This window comes from Juglans regia, chromosome 10, assembly GCF_001411555.2.
Source record: "Juglans regia cultivar Chandler chromosome 10, Walnut 2.0, whole genome shotgun sequence".
NCBI lineage: Eukaryota > Viridiplantae > Streptophyta > Magnoliopsida > Fagales > Juglandaceae > Juglans > Juglans regia.
Window position 1 is genome coordinate 9,068,730 of NC_049910.1, and position 26,794 is coordinate 9,095,523.

At 37.2% G+C, this 26,794-nt stretch overlaps 1 protein-coding gene across 1 annotated transcript; it reads right to left on the reverse strand.

The window, feature by feature from the left end:
- Positions 1 to 13,571: 13,571 nt before the first annotated feature.
- Positions 13,572 to 15,146, reverse strand: LOC109012814 (cytochrome P450 71AU50-like). Its single transcript, XM_018994633.2, has 2 exons — positions 14,268 to 15,146; positions 13,572 to 14,186 (listed from the first exon to the last, which is right to left on the reverse strand). The coding sequence occupies exons 1-2, from the start codon at positions 15,144 to 15,146 to the stop codon at positions 13,572 to 13,574; spliced, it is 1,494 nt and encodes a 497-aa protein (XP_018850178.2).
- Positions 15,147 to 26,794: the final 11,648 nt, after the last annotated feature.

Sequence of the window (26,794 nt, forward strand, 5' to 3'; positions counted from 1 at the left end):
ATAAAAAAATTTAAATGACGGATCGAAATACACCTTTATATATATATATATGCGGAGTTGGCTATGCAATTTTTTTTTTCAATCTTGTGCTCATACCACGACATTGGTTAGACAAAGCAACGCATCTTGGGAAGAAGATTTGGCCAAGAATATTGCAATATATTGTGAACGTGAAATGCAAGGAAATAAACTCAAACGACATATCAATTATGTCAAGATAAAATATAAATTTATTTATTTTTATTTCCATCGACTTTTAAACTTTTATATGAGAAGTGATTTCATTGATTAAACTTGTACTTCTTAGCATAAAGACAACATATGGATTTAACGGCTTCAATTATAGAGCAAATTTCTTTCTTCCCCACGTGAAGAAGGAACCAAGGCTGCACACTCAACATATCTTTGTATCCTGCACCAAACAGAGGCTCTCATATGAAGCAAGATTCAGAGTAGCAAAATCCTCACATGATTTCAGATTCCATGAAAATGGAAAACCCACATTCATTCATTCCAAAGCGAGAACGATCGAACATTACTGTTGTGCTTTGTACCCCCTCGTTGTGCGAAAAAATATTATGGATTATGCTACTTATCATCCCGCACTACACATTATAGATATTTTAGTTTTTTATTTTATTTTATTCCCGTCAAACTTTAACTTATCATCTATATAACACATACTTGTTATTAGAAAAAAAAATTAAAAAAAGTATATTATATAATGTGTGCAATGCTAAATAGAATTATTCAAATATTATATGCCAAACCAGAAACAGAGAGAGGGAACTAAAACCAGAATTATTCAAATATTATCTTCGTACTTAAAAAATTATTTGTTATGCTGGTGTTTTCGACGTTTTATTTGAAACAAGATTTTTAAAATTATTTATCTATTCAAACGGTAATGTTTTCAAAATCAATATTTTTGTAACAATAATATTTTTTTAAAAATGGTCAAATTTAAGAAAAAAATAGATCATCTCAATTGGTCACATTTATGTCAAGTTTCAATTATAACAAATATGACTATAAGAGGAAATATAGATGATTAGATGAAGAGTTTCTTTTGTTAATCAAATAAAATATTTTTAAAAATATTTTGAAATGAACAGTAACTTTCCATATTTAGAAATCTATATGTCACGTAAAATTACTATCACAATTTCATAAAGTCATGTGCAATGAAATATAAGTGTCGTTGGTACATATTCGCTCTCGAGAGAGTCAATAGACGACCTTTGTAAGAGGTTGTCAATATCAGAGACGGAGCTGGAGCAACTATTGGTAGAAGATTCTTTGATAGAAGAGTGCAAGAGCAGAAGGGAGTATTGTCTTTTTGTCACGTTGCTGTCTGAGAAGGGCTACAATAGGGAAGCTTTTAAGCACACTTTGAAGAGCATATGGAGGCCAGTCAAAAAGCTTTCTTTCAAAAACTTTGGTTCCGAAATGATGTTGGCTGAATTTGAAGATGATAGAGATAAGGAACGCGTATTGCGAGAAGGGCCTTGGCTAGCTTTTGATAAGTCCTTGGTCTTGTTGAAACAGTTTGATGGAGATCTTCAGGTTAGTAACATTAACATTGTTGAGACTCCTTTCTGGAGTCGGTTATATGATTTGCCTCTCCATGTAATTTGTGAGAAGGTTGCTAGATTAATTGGTAGCAGTATTGGGAAGGTGGATGAGGTAGATTTTGAATGTGATGCTGTTGCATGGGGAGAATACATACATGTTAAGGTTACTGTAGATATCACAAAGCCTTTGATGTGTGGCAAATGTATTAGCTTGGGATCTCAGGGTTCTTGTTGGGTACGTTTTGTTTACGAAGGTCTTCCAAATTTTTGTTATATGTTGGGTCATATTCACAAAGACTGTATCAGTTTATGGATCCCAAGCTAAGTATACTGAGGATTCATTACCTCTTGGTTCATGGCTGCGTATGGGAGGAGCAGTAGCAAATGTGAACCTTCGAGCTAAGAAGGAAGAAGACCATATTAATAATTCAATGAAGGCTAGAGAGAATCTTGCTGAGAAAGGGGAGCGCATTCAGGCTGCAAAAGAGGCTGTAACGGCTAAGGATTACTGTCCAGGTTATGATAGCAGAGAGAATCAGGGATCAAATATGGTAATTGTTGAATCTTTAAGGAAGAAAGAGACTATGAAGTCAAATTTGGTAACTGATGGCCTATTAGGGAAGAAAGATGCGTTGCATGAAGTAAGGGTGGTTTTTAATTCTGGTTTTAATATGGAAACACCAACTGTAGAGAAGGTTGTAGCAGACAAAGATACCTCTTTGGATGGGCCTCTGATTCAAGTTATGAGTGGGCCAAACAATGCTGAGCTGGTGCAGGTAACCCAAGTTAACAGCCCATGTATTGTGTCTACATCTAATTCATCACTACCTGGTAGCACAGTGACAAGGAAAACATGGCAAAGAAAGCAAAGGGGTAATTAAGGGGAACAAGCTGGGAACAAGTCATGCTATAATCAGAAGAGGAAAATGGATCTTATTGATGTGGAGGAGGAGTCAGTTCTACCTGTTAAGAAGTATAAAAGGGTCACAGGCAGTTCAAAACAAAATATGAAGATATCGATGTAGGCTGCAAGTCAACCCCGCCTGAAGCAATGAAAATCATAAGTTGGAACTCTCATGGGCTTGGGAATCTACGAGGAGTTCAAGCCCTTCGTGACCTTGTTAGGAAGGAAGATCCCGATGTGTTATTTTTTATGAGACTAAGTCGACTGTTAAGCATATGGAGAAAATTAACTATTAGTTGGACTATTATGGTTGCATGGCAGTGGCAAGTGAGGGGCTTAGTGGTGGATTGGTTCTGTTATGGAAAAAGGAATGCGTGATCACCATAGACCTATTAGTCTTTGCAATGTGGTTTATAAAATAATTTCCAAAGTCTTAGCTAATAAGCTTAAAAAGATTTTACCTAATGTTATCTCAAAGTCTCAAACAACTTTTTTTTTTATAACATAATAGTGGCATATGAAATGGTCCATTACCTGAGGAATAAGAAGGTTGGAAAAGAAGGGTTCATGTCCTTCAAGCTTGACATGAGCAAAGTCTATGATAGGATAGAATGGAATTATTTGGAGGAGGTGATGAAGTAGATGGGATTTGCTAGTAAGTGGATTGATATGGTAATGTTTTGTGTTAGGTCAGTGAGTTTCTCTATTCTCATAAATGGTGAGCCAAAGGGACCAATTTATCCAACAAGAGGTGTGAGGCAAGGAGATCCTTTGTCCCCATACTTATTTCTGCTGTGTACTGAAGGCCTCATTACTCTTTTGAATAAGGCTACTGAAAGAAGACAGATTAGTGGGATTAAAGTATGTCAAGGGGCCCCTTTAGTAAATCATATTTTGTTTTCTGATGATAGTGTTTTATTTTGTAAGGCTAACCTCAATGAAAATATGGCAGTGCATGAGCTTTTACAAGTTCATGAATTTGCTTCTGGGCAGAAAATAAATAGAGACAAAACAACAGTGATTTTTAGTGGGAATGTGTCTAATGAAAGAATGACATATTTGCTACAATTTTGGGGGATACAAAGTTTTGAATAGTATGAAAGATATTCAGGACTCCCACCAATGATTGGAAGAGCTAAGTCTTATGCTTTTTCTGATATTAAGCATAAAGTTTGGCTTAAACTGAAGAATTTGAAGGATAAACTCTTGTCTCAAGGAGGAAAAGAAATACTAATCAAGGTAGTGGCTTTATCAATACCATCCTATTCTATGAGTTGTTTTAAGCTGTCTTCTTCTTTGTGTAATGAGCTTAAGCAAACGATGGCAAGTTTTTGGGGTGGTCAGAAAAAAGAAGAGAAAAGAATCCATTGGATTAGTTGGAAGAGGATGTGCGAATGAAAGAGCAAAAGGGGTATGGGTTTCAAGGATCTCAGAATTTTCAATGATACCTTGTTAGCTAAACAAGGATGGAGACTTATGCATATTAAAGATAGTCTGTTTTATAAGGTTTATAAGGCTAAGTACTTTTCAAATAGCAGGTTCTTGGATTCAAAGAAGGGACATAACAATTCCTATGCATGGTAAGGTATATGGTCAGTTAAGGACAAACTATCACACAGTTGCAAATGGAGGGTTGGCAATGGAAGAAGTGTTGAAATTTGGAATGATTCTTGGACTCTAGGTTTTAAAGAATTAAGAAGTTCTGTGAATGAGGATGTCATTGAGGATGCTGGTGCAAAAGTGGTCTCAGTGATTGATTCACAAACTAGATGGTGGGATTTCTTCAAAGTAAGAAGTTTAATGCCACCTACTGCTGCAGATGCATTCCTCAAAATGGTATTATGTTCTGAACAGCATGAAGATAGTTTGACTTGGACCATGGAGAGGAAAGGGAATTATTCTTGAAGAGTAGACTATTGACAACTATGAAGAGGGGAGAAGACCATGCAGAATCTTCGAATACTAACAGTCAAAATAAGCTATGGAAATTCATTTGGAGTTTGAGTATTCCAAATAAGGTGAAAGTCTTTTCATGGAGGGCTTGTGTGGAGGGTTTACCAACCATGGTGAATTTGAAACAAAGAAGATCTGTGGAAGAGGATGTATGCAGATTATGTTTAAAAGAACCAGAGAATACTCTTCATGCCTTCACTTTCCTTGCTTGCAAGCTGCAGACTCATAGTTGCTATTTTGGGAATATCTAAGATTAAATCAAGAAGGCAAAACAAAAGCAGATTTGGAAATGATGTTGCTCATTGCTTGGAACTGCTGGTATAAGAAAAATCAATGGACTTATGAGGAAAAACAACTCAGTCCAGATTGGGTGATTACACAGGCACTTTCAATGCAAAAATTTTGCAACTCTGTTAAAACAGAACATTCAAACACAGTTACAAGATTTACAAAATGGATGCCTCCACCTATTGATGTAGTTAAGCTGAATGTTGATGGAGCTGTTTTTCATGAAGCAGGAATAGCAGGAGTGGGAGTAATATTAAGAGATAGTAAGGATGAAGTGCTTATGGCTTGCTCAAAGAGAGAATTGGCAGTGATTGATTCCTATGAGATTCAACTTACTGCAGTGTTGAGGGGCCCTTAGCTGTGCACTCCATTGGGTTTACAAGAGTTACAAATTGAGAGTGATTCTCTAATGGTGGTAAAGGATATTCAAGATCAAACAGATTCCTCTACAATGATGGGTCATATTGCCAAAGATATTCAACACCTCATGAACAACTTTCCAAGTTGTTCAATCCTTCATGCTTTTAGAGAATCAAATGTAGTATCTCATAAACTTGCAAGGTTTGCTTGTAATGTTCAAGATATTAATGTTTGGTGGGATAGTTTTCCAACATGTATTCGGTAGCCAATTTGGGTTGACAAATAGTTGTAATGTTTCATTTCACTAAAGAGAAGTTGATGTTTCATATAAAAAGAATATATAAGTGTTGGGGGTCAAATCAATGTCCTATAATTTATCCCGAGATAAAGCCGAAAATGAAGCCAAGAGGTAGGGCTAAGAAGAGATAAGGTAAGTTGACTCAGATTCCTAAATTATAGAGACTCAGACTCCTAAAAGAAAAGAGACTAAAACTTTTAAAAGAAAGGGGTTCACAAGGCAAGTTAGACTCAATCATTCTAAGAAAATTGACCTCTATATAAGGAGGAGATATCAATAAATCTACATAGGCTTCCTACATTCAAACTCCACCTCACATAATGATTCTAAATGATCTTCTCTCAAGGGAGGCATTATTTTCAACCTCCAGAAATCTTAAATTTCTCCATTGTATTGAGCGATATTTGAGACCCTGAGAGACTGTAAAATCACAAATCATAGTAGATTTTTCCCCCAAACAACTCGTGGACGTAGGTTTTTATGTCGAACCATGTAAATTTTTGTGTCTTTCTTTCTTTATTTTTATTTGCATATTTATTATTTATTATATGGATGAACGTGAAGTGCACCGTATCGAAGCTCGAATCATTATCATGAATTAGGAATTATTTTTTCCTCTCTTCTAATCTGTTGTGCAAATTTACGCATTAACAATTGGCGCCGTCTGTGGGATCGACTAATTCTTTAAACCAAAATTGGGAGAAGGATATTCTCTGACTCACGAGACCATCCAAAACAGTTCAGATAAATTTTTTCACTTTTTACCTGTTATTTTTATTTTACTAACACCTGCAAAAGAAAGAAGGAAAAGACAATGGGGCATGTGCAGAATGTATGGTTGTACTGTGCATGTAAGGCATGAATTGAGCAAGTGGGACATGAATTGTGCACCTGACATGCATTGTGCATGTAAGGCACCCTCTGTGCGTGCCATGCAGTGCATGCACAATGGGAATGACACACCATGCACCCAGTGGCCTTAGTCGGCGGGCACGAGGGCCCGGCACTTCCTCTACTCGGTGATGGGCAAGGTTGGCCACCCAGTCGTAGAACCAGAAGGAACCAACAGGAGATTTCCTGCCTGTTTCTCGCCGATGCAAGCTCTGAAACAACATGAAAAGTTTCCACCAGCAACCCATGGGCTAAGTGAAGCTGCCAGCGGCCACCACATGGCTGTCTGTGCTTTTTGTCGTCGGCGTAGTGCTTTCTGCTCGGTGGTATGCCCAAATCCTACAAACGGAGGCAGACAGACTATTTGTGCGCGAGATTTGGGCAGCGCGACCCGCGACAACTCGCTAGGAGGCCTTCACTAACCACCACATGATTGGCCAGCGACCTCTGTCACTAGTGTTGTGGTCCTCTACCACCATAGCTCCGCCCGTCGTGGCACTCCCCACTCGCGACGTGCCCAGGACAAGCCAACTGTGAGCAGAACGGAGGTAAGTAGCCAACTCGTGCTAGATTGGCATCGGCAGAAACAGTACCGCCCAAGTAGTAGCACTGTACCAACAGTCCTGCCATGAGAGGGGACAGAAACTGTTGGCAGACATTCTTCCACCGCTAGGCTTGCACAGAGGCCGAGAAGCTGCTCACCATGAAAGCTCTTCACCATGGCTCAACAACTCACCAGCGTCTCGCCACCCTCATTGTAACGCCCCGTCTCCGAGGGTTTGAAGAGTTAACTCATATCACTTAAAAATCATTTTTCATCCACATAGTACGTACTCTAATTTTTCTTTATCGCACAAAATACTCATTTATTTACATCAATTACTCCAGAATAACTATTCTAAGACAATACAAAATCTTAATATAAATATCAACCTCCCAACAAATCACATCATCAGAGCACAACAAGTTTACTGAATGAAAATCCTCAATAACCATATAAACCTTCTATGCTTAAATCATCAATCTTAACTCCTCTCACCCATGCTCCATATTCTTGATTCTCAACTGGAACATTCAAATCATCTGAAAAATATTGTGGAGATAAAGGGCGAGTTATCAACAACTCAGTAAACAGAGAATATATATTAGTATGTAAACATGAGCATTTTCAGAAAGTTCAGTATGCAGAAACAAAATATTTTATTTTTATATGCAGATCTCAGAAAAACATGTTATCAGAAAATTAGAGCGACTTTTCAATTTTTTCATACTCAAAATCAACTATTCATATTTAAATATCCATTTCATATTAAAAAACTCTTTGGCATAACATAACTGAACATCTTCATCTTATCATATCATATCGTATCATATCATATACCATGTTTAACCTCTGTGGTAGGGTTGTGCTATTCCCGGTGGCCAAACCAGACAGTGTCATATGGTGGACTTCCCCTTTTTCAATCTCGGAGCCCCGAGTGTGCACACAGGAAATAATACGTAAAAAGACCACTTTGTTTCCAAAGTGTGTGCACTCATATCATATCATATCATGTTGGTACCAACCATATCACGTGAACCAGTATCATATCAGAACCATATTCAGAATCAGATTCAGGACATATAAGTATGCCAAAGTTTTATCATATCTATATCATATCAAAACACATGTGAAACATATTCATATCATTTCCATTTGATCAAAAACATATCCAAATCATTTCATATTACATGCATAGGAACCCCACTTACCTGGACAACTTAGCTTTTCAGAATTTTCCTCCAAAAATATCGAGTCGACTATAAATCATCACCTATAAAAATAATCACGTAATTTTCATAAGTTTTTAATCAATAACATATTTCGATATTTAAGCCTAAACTTCTAAAATAGCCTATTTGAATTCCTTAAAACTTAAACTCTCATAATTCTAAAATATATCATCACTTTCTAAAATTATCAATATCCACCATGACCAACGTCAAACTCAAAAACACCCATATATAAAACAGCCAACAAATCTCATAGCATAACTCAATCACACAAACAACTCCATCGTCCAATCTAACCGACCCCCTTACTCCTCGAACTTAGTCTGACAAAACCAATCAAATCACAGTATAATGAGTTAGTACAAAAATACATTTAAATCATGAAAGTTCTTTGAAAAAATACTTACAATGCTATAATATAATTTTTGAAAGATCACGTAGGTGCTAGAAGTGGCGGCACATCAACAAAACAGTGCCAAATGCACTATGACCTTGGGTCTCAAAAACTCACTTTTGAATTAGTACAAATGAAGACCCGAGATTGATAGGGAATGACTTAGGGATGTCGATGAAGCCAATGGTGATGGTTGTTGGCCGTGGGTGGTGGCGTAAATGGTGGTTGAAGGCCAAAATGCTCAAATCGGAGATGGAGATAGATGGGCTTCATCGGTGGCAAATTAGAGCCAAGGATTGGTGCATTAGGTAGCTGGGAGGTCGAGGATGGTGTGGTGAAAAGGTGGTGGCCAGCGGTGGCGCGAAGGCGGCGCGCGAGCACCAAAAGCCGTGAGGCTTGAAGCTGCGCATGGGGGAGTTTCACGGCGTTGGAGGGGCTGAAAACACAGGGGTGGGGTCGCCGGTGGGTGGGGAAGAAGGTGGGCTGGGAGGTGAGGCACACGGCAGCGCGCGACGGTGGCTGGGTGGAGGAGAAGCAATGCACAGGGAGAGAGAGGGAGAGAGATAGCACAGTGCACGGGAGAGGAGAGAGAGAGAGGAGAAAAAGAAAAGAAGAAGAAAAGAAAAAGGAGAAAAGAAAAAGTGAGATAAAGAAATGAGGTCCAATCCTCACATCTTGGGTCACAAAAATGATCCAACGGAAACGATTTCAAAACAGCAAGTAAAATAAAATAATTCAAACACAAAAACTAAGTAAAATAAAATAATTAAATCCAACAACAAAATAAATTTTAAAACCCACAAATAACTAATTTAAATTAAAGAACGATTTAAATAATAAATAATAATTATTAATAAGAAAACATTGAATTAACAATTAAAAATCTTAAAATAATATAATGTAAATCATTTGAAATTTAAAACAAGAAAGTTCATAATCTTAATAAATGCAATAATTTACTTAGTTAAAATACACGTAAATACGTGGTATCACACTCATGGTGGGCAATAACCCACCTTTGCTCGACCAACGAGCAGCTCACACATCCGGCAAAAAACTCACCAACATCTCATCGCCATCCCAACGGTCAACCTCTTGCCAGCCTCACTTCGTGCAGCATCTTTCCATGCCACAAAAGGTTGTGCCCGCTACACAAAACTCCAGTCATACTGTGTTACCTCGCCACATTTCAGTCCAATGAGTTGCTCACTCACAAAGAGTTTGCTCGCCATGGAGGAGGTTGCTTCACCCACTGTAAGTTTCTTGCCCTCTCACCCAAAATATTTTACTCACCCACAGAAAGTCTCTCTCGCCACACTTAGCTGCTTGCTCAAATTCGATTGTAAAAAGAAAAAAAAATCAATCCAAGATGGACAAAAAATTGTCATCGTTACAAAAGAGCTCAAAGACTGGTAATTTCTCCGTGCAAAAATCATTTAGTAGCTAACAATTTTAGTCAAGGGAGAATCGAAAGTAACAACTAAATCTCACGGGTTTGTCTTTTTCAAACTTGATATTTTAATTTTATTTTCTATTAAAAAATTTGGTTTTTGGATATTTTTTCCGCCAAAACTCATCGAGGTTCCACAAGAATCCGAGTGGTCACAAGCTCAAGGAATATATTTCTTGGGAAATCGCTCGTGTGACACGAAACACCGGCTACATAGCCCCTCCTAGGCGCAGCACAGGCTTTTTAATTTGTTTTCATTAGAAAAGATTGCTCGATATCGTGGGCTCCCTGGACCTTCATAATTGAAGCATGATTGCCTCCGGGCCTCATCGATGCACCACAAACCTTCGCCATGCTCTAGCAAAGCGATTCAGGTTTGCAAATCTCACATTTGTGATTTAGATTATCTACACTATCTGGATTTGCATTTTTAGCACAGTCAAGGATCGGCCGACCTTACTTATCTCTCGTCGAGGATCAATAGGTGGGACAAGTCATTAGACGGTTTGGCCTCCCTTGTGAAGAGCCAACTAGCGGGAAAGGTCAAGGACCACCTGACCTTACTTATCTCTAACTGAGGATCAAGAGGCGGGACAAGTCATCGGATTGCCTCACCTCCCTCATGGCGAGCCAATAGGTGGGAAAGGTTAAGGACCACCCAACCTTATCTCTCACCGAGGATCAAGAGGCGAGACTGTCCAATCTCCCTCGTGACGGGCCAATAGGCGAGAAAGGTTAAGGAATGCTCGACCTTACTTATCTCTCACCAAGGATCAAGAGGCAGGATAAGTCATTAGATTGCCCGACCTCACTCGTGACGAGCCAATTGGTGGAAAAGGTCAAGGACCGCCTGACCTTACTCATACGTCGTCAAGGATCAAGAGGCTGGACAAGTCATCAAACTGTTCGACCTCCCTCATGACAAGTCAACATGCGGGAAAGGTCAAGGACTGTCGGACCTTACCTATCTCTCGCCGAGGATCAAGAGGTAGGACAAGTCATCAGATTGCTTGACCTCCCTCATGATGAACTAATAGGTGAGAAAAGTCAAGGACTGCCCGACCTTACTCATATCTCGCTAGAGTCAATAGGCGGGACAAGTCACTCGACTATCCAACCTCCCTCGTGATGAGTCAACATGCAGGAAAGATCATGGACCACCCGACCTCCCAGGAGCCTAACAAGCTGTCAAGTCTCTACAATACGTAATCTCTCTCACTTGGACAGCAATACAACCACAACATCTTCTGTAGCATATACCGAGTGTTTACACTCATGCCACAATCGCCGCCAGTGGGTTTCCTCTGAGAATAAGCCTTCAAGCTCCACAACCGCCTCGCATAGGTTACCTTCGGGAATGAATCGATGGGCTAGACAACTGCTTAAGATGGATCTAGGAGTCGACAGGCTCTTTGACCACTTAGTGTGGGTTACTACCAACAAACACCAACAGCAAAACGAGAACACTAAGAACAATTTACACCAATGGACGGAGAGTCCACTACTACCAACAATAGCAAAAATGATCACAAAAATAAACACTCTTTGTTGACGATAAAAGGTCACATGTAACCAATCATGGAAAACAAATAGCAAAAACTAATCATGAAAATATGCACTCTTCGCCGAGAATAAACAGTCTGTCAAGTAAACATTCACACAAATAAACAAACTCAAAGTCGAGCTCCGTCCTGGCACTTAATGCGGAGAAGTACATCTCCCGCCAAAGTCAAGCTTCGCCCTTGCACCTAATACGGTCGAGTACATCTACCGCAAAAGTCAAGATCCGCACTCGCACCTAATGCGGTCAAGTACATCTTCCGTTGAAGCCAAGCTCCGCGCTTGCACCTAATACGGTCAAGTATATCTCCCGCCCAAGTCGAGCTCTACTATCGCACCTAGTGCAAGCGAGTACATCTCCTGCCCAAGTTGTGATCCGCGCTTGCACCTAACGCAGTCGAGCACATCTCCCGCATATATCTCCAAGGTGAGCTCTTCACTACTTGGCATGAAACAAACAAAAAGCCAGGGACCAAGTTTCAAAGTTTATTTTATTTGCAGATTATTGACTTGAAGATTCTCAAGGCCTTCTTGTTGTGAGCAAGTCGATCTTAAGAATCGCGGGCATCTGTTTGGGGTCAAATCAACATCCTATAATTTACCTTGTGATAAAGCTTGAAAATCAAGCCAATAGATAAGGCTAAGAAGAGATAAAGTAAGTTGACTCAGACTCCTAAAAAGAAAGAGACTTAAATTCCTAGAAGGAAAGAAACTCAGATTCCTAGAAAGAAATAGACTTAGACTTCTAAAAGGAAAGGGGTTCACAATGTAAGATAAACTCAATCATTCCAAGGAAATAGACCTCTTTATAAGGAGGAGATATCCACAAATCTACAGAGGCTTCCTACGTATAGACTCCACCATACACAACGATTTCAAAGGATGTTCAGTCAAAGGAAGCATCGTTTTCAATCTCCTGAAATCCTAAATTTCTCCATTATATTTAGCGATATGTAAGGCCATGAGAGATCGTAAAATCATCAATCATAGTGAATTTTATCCCCAAACAATCCATAGACGTATGCTTTTATGTAAAACCATGCAAATCTTTGTATCTCTCTTTATTTATTTTTATTTGTATGTCATTTCTATAACTAGGCAAACATCTGTTGTATGCATGTTGCTCTTATTGTCGAGCTCCCAACAGCTTCTTCATGCCATTCGTTAAGCAAGAGAAGCGTTGAGTTTTTAATAAAATAGGGAATACTTTGTATTTATAGATTGTATTTTTGTCGTTTTAAGACATGAGTATTTTATTATATAGATTAAATCAAACACGATTTGCTTAATTAAATCGACCTGAACTTAAAGCCTTAACACAACTCATATAATAACAGATGACACAACAAGACCTGCATAATCTGTTTAATAATCAATTAGGATTGGATTAACACGACACGATCCGTATTGACCCATTTCGTGTAAAGAAGTTCAATTGACTCGTATAACCCGTTTGACTTAATTGACATAATTTTATTTGAAAATTAATATCTACAAATTTTAGTAGCCACATTATAATTAATATCTCCAAGAAATGTGACTAAATACCAACAATAAATGTCAATATTTTTAAAAATATTAACTTATAATAAAATGCAATATTACAATCCCAATAATAATAAACATAAGCATACATATAGTATAGTAATCTTTAAATAAAACTTAAACAAATTATATGGGTTGATTTCGATTTAAGAGGACTGACTCATGTATTAATCGTGTCTTATCGAGTTGATCTATTTTAATTCGAACTCAATTATATCAAACTTAAACCCATTTATTTCATGTTGTATTCATGTTGACTTGGGTTGGCTGGAGAGCTATTCTTCTTGGATGCTTCACTGCCATTTATTGTTGAGAAGAGTTACAAATGCTTGTGATTAGCTTGTGTATGCTGGCTAGAGTATTTTACATACAATGATATTTCTCTTATTTTATGAATATCTTTTCGATTACATATTGGACGGAAACTACAATGAGTTGCACAAAAGCAAATCACAGACTCAAAGGAACATCATATATATCTTGAAGAGTTCTAATAACATGAGTGCAACAGGGACATGCATTACCATGAAATCAGCAAATATAGATGAAAATAGAGTGACAAAGAAATGAGATCTTCTTTCTCATTTGTGAAGGCGACAACGGGGAATAGCAAGTAGATGTTTAGCTCTAGGAACTGTAATGCCAAACTCCTCAGTCATGTCCAATTCAGTTGGTAGCATGTTATTAGGAAGCTCCCAATCAAAGCAATGAACAAGCTGTGCCACAACGAGCCGAACCGCAGTTAGACCCAACTGTAACCCCGGGCAGCCTCTTCTCCCGGAGCCGAATGGGAGAAGTTGGAAGTCACGTCCCCGGAGATCAATGCTACTCCCAACAAACCTTTCTGGGAAGAACTTCTCAGCATCAGTCCAAACACTTGGGTCTCGCCCAATTGCCCATATGTTTACTATCAACCTAGACTTTTTGGGGATGTGGAAGCCTTGGATAGTGATGTCTTCCATGGCCTCATGAGGGAGCAATAGAGGTGCTATTGGATGTAGCCTCATGGTTTCCTTTACAACCATGTCCAAGTATTCCAGCCTATCCAAATCTGATTCCTCTACCATCCTCTCCAAGCCCACTACATCTTCCAGCTCCTTTTGAAGTTTCTTCATTACCCTTGGATGCTTGATGACTTCTGAAATTGTCCACTCAATTGCTGTTGCAGTAGTGTCCATTGATCCTACAAGCATGTCCTGTAATGAAATCATTGTTTGGAAATAAGTGATCAACAACAAATTTGAATCAAATAGTACACAAGTTCAATGAATGATTACCAAGAGTATGGCCTTGATATTGGACCGTTCAACACGGTACTCAGAGTCTTCAGATCCCATGAAGCTTAGCATGACATCAACAAAGTCCTTAATCTTATTTTCATCTTTGGATTGGACATGATCGTCGATAATTTTCTCAAAAAAAGCATCAAATATCTTACTAATAACCTTCATGCGTCGCCTCAACCCCTGAAGGTCAAGGGGACCAATATAAGGAATGTAGTCACCAAGGTTAGGAGTAGCACCTAGATGCATACCCTCTTGAATTACATCCTTGAATCCCCTCTCATCAAAATCCTTATCCATGTACTTCTTCCCAAACACCATACGACAACTCATATCCGCGCTGAGGGATGAGATCTTGGCGCTGAGATCGACAACAATACAATCACAACCAGCCTTTTCAATAAACTTCACCAGTAGGCCAAGCTCTTCTTTCCTCATGGATCTGAAAGAATTGATTTTGACGTTGCTAAGCAATTCAAGGGTGCACATCTTGCGAATGTTGCGCCAATAAGGACCATAAGGAGAAAAGGACAAGTTCTTTTGCTCATAAGACATGTGCTTTGCAGCCTCACTAGGTGGTCTACTAGCAAACACAAGGTCATGCGCTTTAAGAAACAGTTCAGCAACTTGGGGGGAGGAGACCACAATGGTGGGCACAAATCCTAAGCGCAAGTGCATGATAGGGCCATATTTTTGGGCTAGTCGATGAAGATCTCGATGAGGTAATTCCCCAAACATATGAAGATTCCCGAAGATAGGCAAGCCTCTTGGACCAGGAGGTAGTGTTTTAGTCTTGTTCATCCTTTTCCATGTCCATTCTCGCAGGAGATAAGCAAGCATAACCAGCACAAGTATCGTCCACGCCCAAACCATAATAGGCATGTTTCACTCAGATATTGTTGTTATAGCTACAATATCTAAGTACTTATCCATGGCAATATCTGAGTATTTATCCATGGCTTGGAAATTGCATACAAGAATAAAAACATGCTTGAGTTAACTTCAATGTCCTGAATACTATAAAAAAAAAATTGGGGCGGCCTAATCGATGTATGATTGGGATTTTATAAAATTATAACACTAATTTCCAAATGGCATAGGCCAAGTGGATAAGCATCTCATTTAATCATGCAAAACCAGTTAAACATGATGTGTCACCATTAGGTTAAATCAAAACTAGGACGTTTATATTCAGGACTAGTTCTGCCTCGAGTAGGATAGTTTTCTTTATTATAATATCGTTTGTGTAAGTTTTTTAAGACATGCAGAGACAAACCATTTTATAGTGCAAGAAATAGCATGGAGCCAAGAGGCCAACGCCATATTAGATATCATCTCTAATCATGGGGCCATCGATGCATGTTATATAGCACATTTTAATAAAATTAAACGTCACTTTATGATGTTGTAATCATCTTGATCATACCAATAAATCTTCCTTGTCTTCTTCTCGTGTCTGTTCTAACCATTTTAAGAGACCACTACAACAGAAACGGTATTTTGGGATGAAAATTTTCGTCCCAAAAGACCCCAATTTCGTCCCGTAAAAATTTTTGGGACGAGAAAAATTCGTCCCAAAGTCGTTCCAATATCACTGTGCCAAAAGGTATTTTGGGACGAAAATCACCATTTCGTCCCAAAAAATTTCTTTTGGGACGAAATTGAAGGAAACCGTTCGAACACGTTCGAACGAAAAAAATTTTTCGTCACGGTTTAAATTCGTCCCAGAAAATAGTTCGAACGGGAAAATTTTTAAGTTCGAACAGTAGTACCCTGTTTGAACGAGTTCGAAATATGTTCGAACACACATGAATTCGTTCGAACGTTATGAATTGTCTTTGTGTTCGAACGTTAAATGGTCAGGTCGAACGCGCTATATAAATTCGAACGGTATAGGATATGTTCGAACATGACTGAAATTATTTACGTTCGAACGTTGTGTGATCGTTCGAACGTGAACGTATTGTCTACGTTCGAACGCTATTGTCGTTACATAGAGTTCGAACGTTTTACGTTCGTTCGAACGATATCTCTTTAATTTAAATCAATAATAGAAAACCAAATAGACATTCATACTATTTGCCACAATACATTAGAAACTGTTTAACACTCACAAAAGTGTGAAAATAAGCGCAAAGTAAATAAATAACAGTCGAGACAGGTATTGTTCGTACATAAATAGATAATCCCAAAATCCATCAGTTGTTTGGAGGCCTGTACTGTTGCATAAGCTGCTGCATTTGGAGTTGCATCTGTCTTCTGAACTCTTCTTGTTGTTCTTCATGTTGTTTGAGGCGCATCTCCATATCTGCTTGTTTTGCCAATTGAGCCTCTAACTCATGCTGTCTTGCAGTCAATTCTTCGATTCTGGAATTCGCATTCTCTAGCGCTATAGAAGTCATAGATGCATTCCCAGAAGAAGAGGAAGAGGGACCAGGCTTTACACAACGACCCAAACCCCTCAAATATCCTGAACGTTGACCCAGGACTTGTGTAAAAATCTCAATATCACTTGTTGAGGAATTTTGATCTGACGCAGATTCAGCACGTAGGGCAACCATTTTATCCTAGCCATATATAAGATAAAGAATTAATATCGTCATAAATATTCTAATATATTTAATTCAAACAGGTTATAAAACTTACATAATTTTCACGGGCATCAGGATGAGTCCACTCTCCATTACGATCAGTGTGCGATGCAGCATATAATTTTGTCAGATCATAATTAGTATCTGAATCTTGCTACAATAAATGTGTTAAAGATATAAAGTCATTATGATGAGTCCAAATAATTAACTATATCCAATAAAAAAAATAGCAATACCAATTTCTGAGAAAGACGATGGAAAGATCTTGAGCCTGCATGATGATTAATCTTCAATTTTGATCTATTTGTTTTGTTTATAGAACTTCGCTCCTGCAAAGAAATTGAAAATATTATGAAGCGAAATGACAGATATGACAAGTAAAATAATTAAATTTCATTATACCTGATATGATGGATCCTCAAACATGTCACAAAGTTTTTCCCACTCAGAAGGTCGGACATCCTGGAAAGGATGTTGGCGTGCATCTTCCTTCTTCTCAAACTTATTATAATGCTCATGACACCTCGCCTTATATTTGCGGAATGCATTACCCATAAGCTCTTCCACAGTCTTACGCTCCTCTCTCCGACCAAAATTTAATTCGAAATCATCCTTAAAAAAATAGTCACAAACACATTATCATTTATAATATTCTAAATTTAAGTAAAGTATAGGAATTTATTCTACTAAATCAATATTTTAAATATTACCAAACAACGCTTCTTGATAAGCTCTTTAACATCTTGGGGGACTTTCTTCCATGAAGTCGTTGCCAAAGGTGCGTAAGTTCGTGTAAGAGCACCCACATGTGATGCAAGCCAAGCTGCTGGTTGTCCTTCGCCCCCAGTATGTTCGTCAGGAATGTTAACCTTGATCTTACCCACCTTCCGATATTTTTCCAACGTCACCCCTCTAGTGGTGCCTCGACCTTGACGAGATTGTACTGTAGATTCTATAAAATATAACATTGTAATCAATTGCATTTATATTTCTATTACAGGACCTTAATTAATAACTTTTATGAGTATTAAATTTTTACCTTGTTCTGTAGAATCAATCTCTAATGGTGAGTCTGAAGGAGAGCTAGGAACAGGTGGAGATGGGTTGCGAACTTCCTTCCTCTTTGGCGGCATAATTTTAAACTACTGATACATTCAATAAGTAAAATATTTGTCATCAAGTGGAATGTTAACACTTAATTGGTCAATCAGAATCTGTATCAGTTTCATTTGACAATTCGCTCTCATCATCTGTAGATACTTCAGATGATTCAACATTTTCCTCAACTGTCGCATCAACAATTTCAGCCTCAATATCTTCTCTATTTAATGGAATCATCTCATACTGGCTCAAATCCACAAACAAATTTATCGCGGGTTGACTCTCTTGGTATGCTTCTTGAGTAGAAGAGTCATCTTCTTCTTCATCTTGTCCTTCCACCTGAGGGATAACATCATATATATTTCTTGGAGAATATTTTTGAACTACTCGCCATTGATTTCCTAACTTCGGGTCATCTAAGTAGAATATTTGAGATGCTTGAGAAGCCAAAATAAAAGGATCATCTTCATACCATTTTTTTGATGTATTAACACTCAAAAAATATTCATCATCACGGACTCCAGTACGAGGATTGCTTAAATCCCACCAATCACACTTAAACAGATACACCGCAAGCTCTCCCAAATATTTCATTCCAATTATATCGACAATAACCCCATAGAAATCAATATTTTCTCCATCATGACTTCCTTCGACTAGGACACCACTATTTTGGGTTTTCCTATAACAATCTCGATCCAGTGTGTGATACCTACTTCCCCGAGAAATACATGCAGAATATCGAGCAGCGCGTCTCGATGGGCCACGCGCCAATGCATACAGTTCATCAGATATATCATTTGGATTATTCGCATGCAATTGTACAACCTACATATTGAGTAAAGCATATACTATATCAAAGTTGAAATTAATATTTTTTCATTTGTTATTGAGTAATGCATATGTAATTTCATTACCCGTTCTTCAAACCATCTCGGGAACTCCTCTTCATGTTTCTGGTTTATATCATTTACTCCTAGTTCCTTGAGCACGTTAATATGATCACTGAAATTGATGATTACCACAAATATATTATATTTTGTATTTTTTCCCTGACGTAATGAGGCAATTTAAATTAAGAAAAAGTTATAACTTACTTCAAGTAGTTCTCTATCTCAGGGCAATTGTTCAGCACGTACCACTGAGCTTTCTCGAACTCTCTTCCACACAAGTCATAACCACGCACTGCACCAATTGGACGAACTTGTTGGGAAAACACAGAATATATATTCCGTTGTCTTGCTCGGTCAACGTCAAAGTTTCTTTCTGGCCGATCAAACCGAGTGTCAACTCCGTGGAAATATTTGGAACAGAAGGTATGCCACTCATCGTCAATATATGCTTCTGCAATTGATCCTTCTGGACGGGCCTTGTTACCCACTGTACGTTTCAACTTTCCAAGAAATCGTTCAATGGGATACATCCATCTATATTGAACTGGTCCTGCAAGTCGAGCCTCACGTGGCAAATGAACGGCTAGGTGAACCATGACATCGAAGAATGACGGTGGATAAATACTTTCTAGCTTACACAATATTATGACAATTTCTCGTTCCATTCGATCCAAAGCTTCTACATTCAACGTCCTCGCACATAAGTCTTTAAAAAATGCACCCAACTCAGTCAAAGCCACACGCACATCTCTGGTCAAGTACCCACGGATACCAATAGGCAAGATACGCTGTAAGAAAACATGACAATCATGACTTTTTAATCCAGTTATTTTCCAATCATTTGTTCTCACACACCTTGTTAGATTCGAGGCATAACCGTCCGGTAATTTGATCTTCATTAGCCACTCACAAAATGTAACCCTTTCATTCCTTGACAATGTATACCACCCAATCGGCATGTAGACAGACGAACCATTTTCTTGCAACTGCATTTCCCGTCTTATTCCCAACCGCTTCAAATCCTTCCTTGAGTTTATTGTATCCTTTGTTTTTCCTTCAATTGACATCAATGTTCCCAATACGGATTCGCAAATATTTTTTTCAATATGCATAACATCAAGGCTATGTCGCAATTTTAACTTCGACCAGTACGGGAGTTCGAAAAATATACTCTTCTTTGTCCAATTCAACTCATTCGTAGCTCGTTTTCTCTTTCGTTGTTTTTTACCAAATTCATTACAACCAACATCTATAAATTGTGCAAGTACATCTTCGCCAGACAAATATGGTGGAGGTTGGCCCCATTCAACAGTTCCATCAAACATTCCAGAATTTCCACGCCATCTATGGTCACCAGGTAAAAATCGACGATGACCCATGAAACATAATTTCCTCCCGTACGTAAGCCATTCAGATTTGGTATATTTGTTACAAGTTGGACATGCCATTTTCCCCTTAGTACTCCAACCTGACAAATTCCCATAAGCTGGAAAATCATTTATTGTCCACAACACCGCAGCATGCATCTTGAACGACTTGCCTGTTAACGAATCAAATGTGACAACCCCATTCTCCCACAAATCTTTCAATTCTGCAATCAATGGCTGTAAGTGTATGTCTATATCATTTCCCGGTGACCTCGGACCTGGGATGAGCAAACTCATCATGAAATATGGATCTTTCATACACTTCCAAGGTGGTAAATTATACGGCATAAGTACAACTGGCCAAGTACTATGACTAGTACTCATGTTCCCAAAAGGATTAAATCCATCTGTTGCCAACCCAAGTCTTACGTTACGCGGTTCTTCAGCAAACCATGGGTGTTCCTGATCAAATTCCTTCCACACCTGGGAGTCAGCAGGATGTGACAAAATATTCTCGTTCCTTACTCTATCTGATGAGTGCCATGTCATATCTACAGCCGTTGCGCGTGACATAAATAATCGTTGTAATCTAGGTATCAATGGAAAGTGGCGGACGACCTTTTGCGGAACATTTGCCTTGTCCGATGTCCATCTTGACTCGTGGCATATAGGACACTCGTTCAACTGCTCATTCTCTCGCCAAAATAATATGCAGTCATTCGTACATGCATGTATTACGTTGTAATCAAATCCGAGTCCTCGTTTCAACTTTTTTGCTTCATAGAAGTTACGAGGTAAAGTATTGTCTGTCGGCAGTGCCTCTTTAAACAGCTCAAGTAACATATTGACTGCCTTAATAGATAATCGACACATTGATTTTATGTGAAGCAATCTTACGGTAAACGACAACTTACTATGTCTTCTGCATCCTGGATATAGCTCACGCTGTGAATCATTCCACAAGCGTGCAAAAGTGTTATGGCCCCCATCATTTGAGCTTAATGTGTCCGTGTCACCTTCATCCACAAACATTCCCGCACCGATGTCACCTAACATTTCCTCCATATCCTCATCGTAATCATCTCCAACAATCTCTGGTTGTACATCTTCATCGATCTCTTCTTCTTCATGTGGAGCCTCAAATGAAGTTGGATATGGTTCGCCGTGTAAGACCCAATCAGTATAACCCTTATCAATACCTTTGACAAACAGATGTTCTCTCACCAAGTCTATCTTATGAGAACGCAAATTCCTGCATTCTCTGCATGGGCATCTGATACGCCCATCACTATCACATGTACCCAATGCAAACTCCAAGAATTTCTTAACACCTTCAGCATATACATTGTAATTCTGACCCAATCGATGGGTAACTCTCATCCAACTCTTATCCATGCCGACTATATTCATTACAAACAATATTGTAATGCATCAGCAAACATCCATATATCATGTACCAATTAATGAGTATGCCACCTTTCACCGGGTAGTTGGTCCTATCCCGTTCGGGATTGTAAGATCATAGTCGCCACCCTATGATCTATTATCTGTCACGTCCAACAAAATTTCGGCAGCATCTCCCCATAGTTCTCCAAATATGCTCGTTTCGTTGTGTGCACTGACGATTAACACATCGTTGCACCATCAACGAAACTGCATATCCAGAGAACAATGGATGAAATGTCAACCTCATAATGTTGGACGACAACAGATATAGTTCTATAGTTTGCGAGAATGATCTTACAATCCCAAACTGTCCACTCTGGACAATTCAAGAGTTATCAATCAAGCATTCATCCGAATTGATAACTCTCGAACGGGTCTAAGGTTTATTTTGATGAACAAAAAATACAAAATATGGTAATATATGTCAAACAATAACAACATATTATTTACACAACAATACAACAAAAACATAATTAGTAGGTATTATTTCAATATTTATTCCAGATTTTAATTTAAATATTAGTTTTACATGTTTATAATTAAGTATTTTAATTTAAAGATTTAGTAGTATCTTAATTTGAATATTAAAAGTTATTAATTTATCTTGAAGTATTTAAGTATTATTAAATCTTAACTATTTCTATTTTAATTTAAGATTTAGTAGTATTTTAATTTGAATATTAATTTTATTAATTTATCTTGAAGTATTTAAGTAGTATTAAATCTTAACTATTTCTATTTTAATTTAAAGATTTAGTAGTATTTTAATTTGAATATTAATTTTATTAATTTATCTTGAAGTATTTAAGTATTATTAAATCTTAACTATTTCTATTTTAATTTAAAGATTTAGTAGTATTTTAATTTGAATATTAATTTTATTAATATATCTTGAAGTATTTAAGTATTATTAAATCTTAACTATTTCTATTTTAATTTAAAGATTTAGTAGTATTTTAATTTGAATATTAATTTTATTAATTTATCTTGAAGTATTTAAGTATTATTAAATCTTAACTATTTCTATTTTAATTTAAAGATTTAGTAGTATTTTAATTTGAATATTAATTTTATTAATTTATCTTGAAGTATTTAAGTATTATTAAATCTTAACTATTTAAGTATTATTAAATCTACCAAAATTTATATTTTATTTTAAAATTTTAGTAGTGTTTTAATTTGAATAATAATTTTATTTATCTAGAATTAACAATATTAAATGGTAGTAGTACATATAATTTACACAACTATCCCAAACTATTTGTATTATGTATATGAAATGTCATTACCCGTTCGAACGATGATGCCCTATGTTCGAACAAAATTAATACGTTCGAACGGTAATCCTAATCCGTTCGAACGTATTCGTTCCAGATTCCAGTCGTCTTCAACAACGCCGAAAACTCCATTAATTACAAACTCTAACAAACACAAACACCAATTTCAAAGCATACAACTTTCTAACATTGCAAAATATTAAGTTCAAATCATACATTTCTATTTTAAAAGAAATACCTGACAAATTGAAGATGAAAATGAAATAATCCGAGAATAATCTGAAAATAATCACAAACTATCCTACACATATTAATCCGAGAATAATGGAGTGAGATGAACAATTTTTTTGAGCTTAAGGGCTAGTTTGAGAAAGAATACCTCTAATATGCGAAGGGTAATCTTCAGAGCACGGAGCGACAGCGCGGAGAGAAAGGAAATTGTGAGGTTCTGTCGTGTTTTTGAAGAACATTTCATGTTCGAACGGTTATTTACTAACCGTTCGAATGTGAAAATATTAAGCGGGAGACAATTCCCTCCTAATTTTCACGTTCGAACGTATAAAAAGTATGTTCGAACGTTATTGAATTATTCCCGCTCGAAAATTTATCGTTCGAACGTTAATTTCTAACTGTTCAAACGGTATTACAAAGTTTTATTTATTTTTTTTTTCATTATAATGTTGAATAAAAGAACAACATTAATATATGTAGACATATTAGATGATACTATATTTTAATTGGCGGGATATTTTCCCACCACTGCAATAATCCGTTCGAACTATAACAAATTACGTTCGAACGGTAATCCAGCTGTCTTTAATTGGCGGGATGTTTTCCCGCCATTTGCCTTGTCCGTTCGAATGTTTTATTTTACGTTCAAACGTTAACATATGTGTTCGAACTGTTTATGAGTACCGTTCGAACACATATCCTTTATGATTAAATATAACTTTTTTCATCATTAAATGAAAAGTACTATAACATCATATGTATTAGTTATATATACTATCATATATAATGTAATATATACTATCATATATATGGTAATCTATACTAATTATATAGTATATATAGTAATATATATTATCATATATATAGTGACCTATACTATCATATATATTATTAAGATCATATGTATTAGTAATATATACTCACATATATATAGCCCCAAATATACTAAGGTCACATAATAAAGTCTAGAGAAATTTATAAGATGATAGTATATTATAAGTAATCTAAACTCTATGTATATATGTTGTATAATATCATATATAACTTTAGTAGGTAAAGTATAATGGAATATGTAATATGACATATATTAGTTAAGTATAAACTCATACCATATAGTACTACATGCTATTATATAGTACGTTATATATGAGTTATATCTCATATATAATACTTTGATAGTAAAGTATTATGATATATTACTATTATACTATAAGAAAATATTTTATAAGATATTATGCTTTCAATTAAAATATTCTACTATTATAATATATATTATAATATTACATAGTAGATTACAATATATATAATCTACTATAATAGTATATATATTATAATAATTTATATGAATATAAATATAGTATACATTTAATATATTTTTTAATAATATTGTAAAACTTCCGTTCGAACGTGAAACAGTAACGGGCGAACGGGTTTACATTAACGTTCGAACGTTTAATATTAACGTTCGAACGGTTCTGCAGGTATAAGTTTATCGCGGGCTTCCTTCCTCTCACGCCGCCGTCTCCACCGTTTGAAAAATTGAGAAAACGTTTGAACGCACGCTCTTCACCGCCGTCTGCCGTCATGATCAACACATACGTACAACATTTGTCCTCCCAACTAAAGGTATGTACTTTCAAACTCATTTTACCGTTTATTTTATAATTTTATGGTTTTATTTGGTTTTTTTCCTTAAAATTATATTTTCTCATTAATAATTACCGTAGAACACATAAATCTATCGTAGGATGTTTAGAAATGAAGAGTACTTTGTTTTTGAGTCGAAGAAACCACGGAATCGAAACATTTTTGAGTATTTTCATGGCTGCTGAGTTGACTCAGCCATGGCCGAGTTAGATCTGTTTTACGTTCGAACGGTATTAACCAGTACGTTCGAACGGTAAACCTGTACGTTCGAACTTTATAGACACGTTCGAACGTTATTAATTTTCCGTTCGAACATATATTTATACGTTCGAACGGTAATTATTAAGTTAAATCCATTAACATTTTATTAGCTTATTAAATTGTTTTCATCGTTTAATTGATTATATGTTCTATCAATTAATTTATTAAATTGCTATTAGTATATAATTTTGTAAATCTTTTAGTCGTAATTAGATTTTATCACTAATCTTGAATGTATATTTTATTGTTTTAATTGCAGGATCATAATAATGTCTTCTCGGGGCCGTAAACGTGGTAGATCAGGAGAATCTTCCATCCAAACAGTTCGAGAGCGGACCGTTTTACTTGAGCGACAGGTAAAACTGTCTGATTTTGTCGCTCTTATATGGGAGGGTCATTCCCTCCCATCAGTATTTAATGATCGTGGTTGGGCACCGATCTTAGATCAGCGAGAAGAAGGAATGGAGCTCCTTTCCTTCATTGAGATCGTTACTGAGTTCTATAAAGAGCTCGGTGCTGCTAGCCCAGACGATGGAGGGGCATATAGGATCTCTGTCCGAGGAGCTCCTGTTATATTTTCAGCAGATGGACTCGCTGCATATCTGGGTATTCCTAGGCTTCTTGATGCCTATCCAAACCTCCCGCCTAGAGAGTCTGGTCCTTCAGGTGATGCAGCTCAGTCTCAGGACGAGGGACTAGATTACACAGATGAGATAGATACACTTGCTGATCACGAGGTCAGGGACTTGATTGTTGGTCCAGATGCTCCAGTGTATGATGGCTCCAAGAGTATTAGGCAGACAGATTTATCTTCTTTCTTCAAGATTATGAATTTGATCATTGCCAACAATATTGACCCACGGCAGCACAAGACCGAGGTCGGCATGGATCGAGCGAGATTTATGATCCGGGTCGCTCGTGGCATCCCGATCGACCTCGTTGGTTATATATTTGAGAGGATCCGATCAGAGGCACGGTTTATTACGACAGATATACTGCCGTTTGGGATCCTTCTCACTCGATTTTTGCTACATGCCGGGGTTGTGCCCGAATCTGCCGAGCGTTCTCGATTTCCGATGGCACCGATCAACAGCACCACCCTATCACGGAGCACGGGACACTCTAGATTTCGTTTTCGTGGAGCTGTTCCAGATAGGGCTGAGATTCAGAGAGATGGGCAGCCAGGAGATACTGGAGTATCGGCCGGTGAGACATCTACACAGCCTGAGACATCACGCACATATATTCGCGAGGAGCTGGCTGACATATTGCGTGCTGAGATCGGTGTACACACATCAGCAGTGATTGATGCAGTGCATACTGCCATGTCTGAGTTGCGTACAGAGATTATGGCTACCGTCTCTGGGTTACATACAGAGCTTGATGAGTTACGTACAGCGATTAATGCCAATAATGCAACTCAGGTCACAGTTAGTACTCGACTGACACAAGTAGAGACACAATTAGCTGCAGTCGAGGATGTGTGTAGAGACCTCGCATCATAGTTTTTATCTTTTATTTATATTTTCTTTTGTTGTAATTATGAACAATATATATGGCATTTTGATAATTTACTTTATTTGGTTGATTAATATGTATGTGATTGATAATATTTATTTACTAAATATCTTATTTAACGTAAAAGAAATCATTAAAATATTTTAAAATTAATTACATAAAATTAATTAATGAATTTGTATATATGAT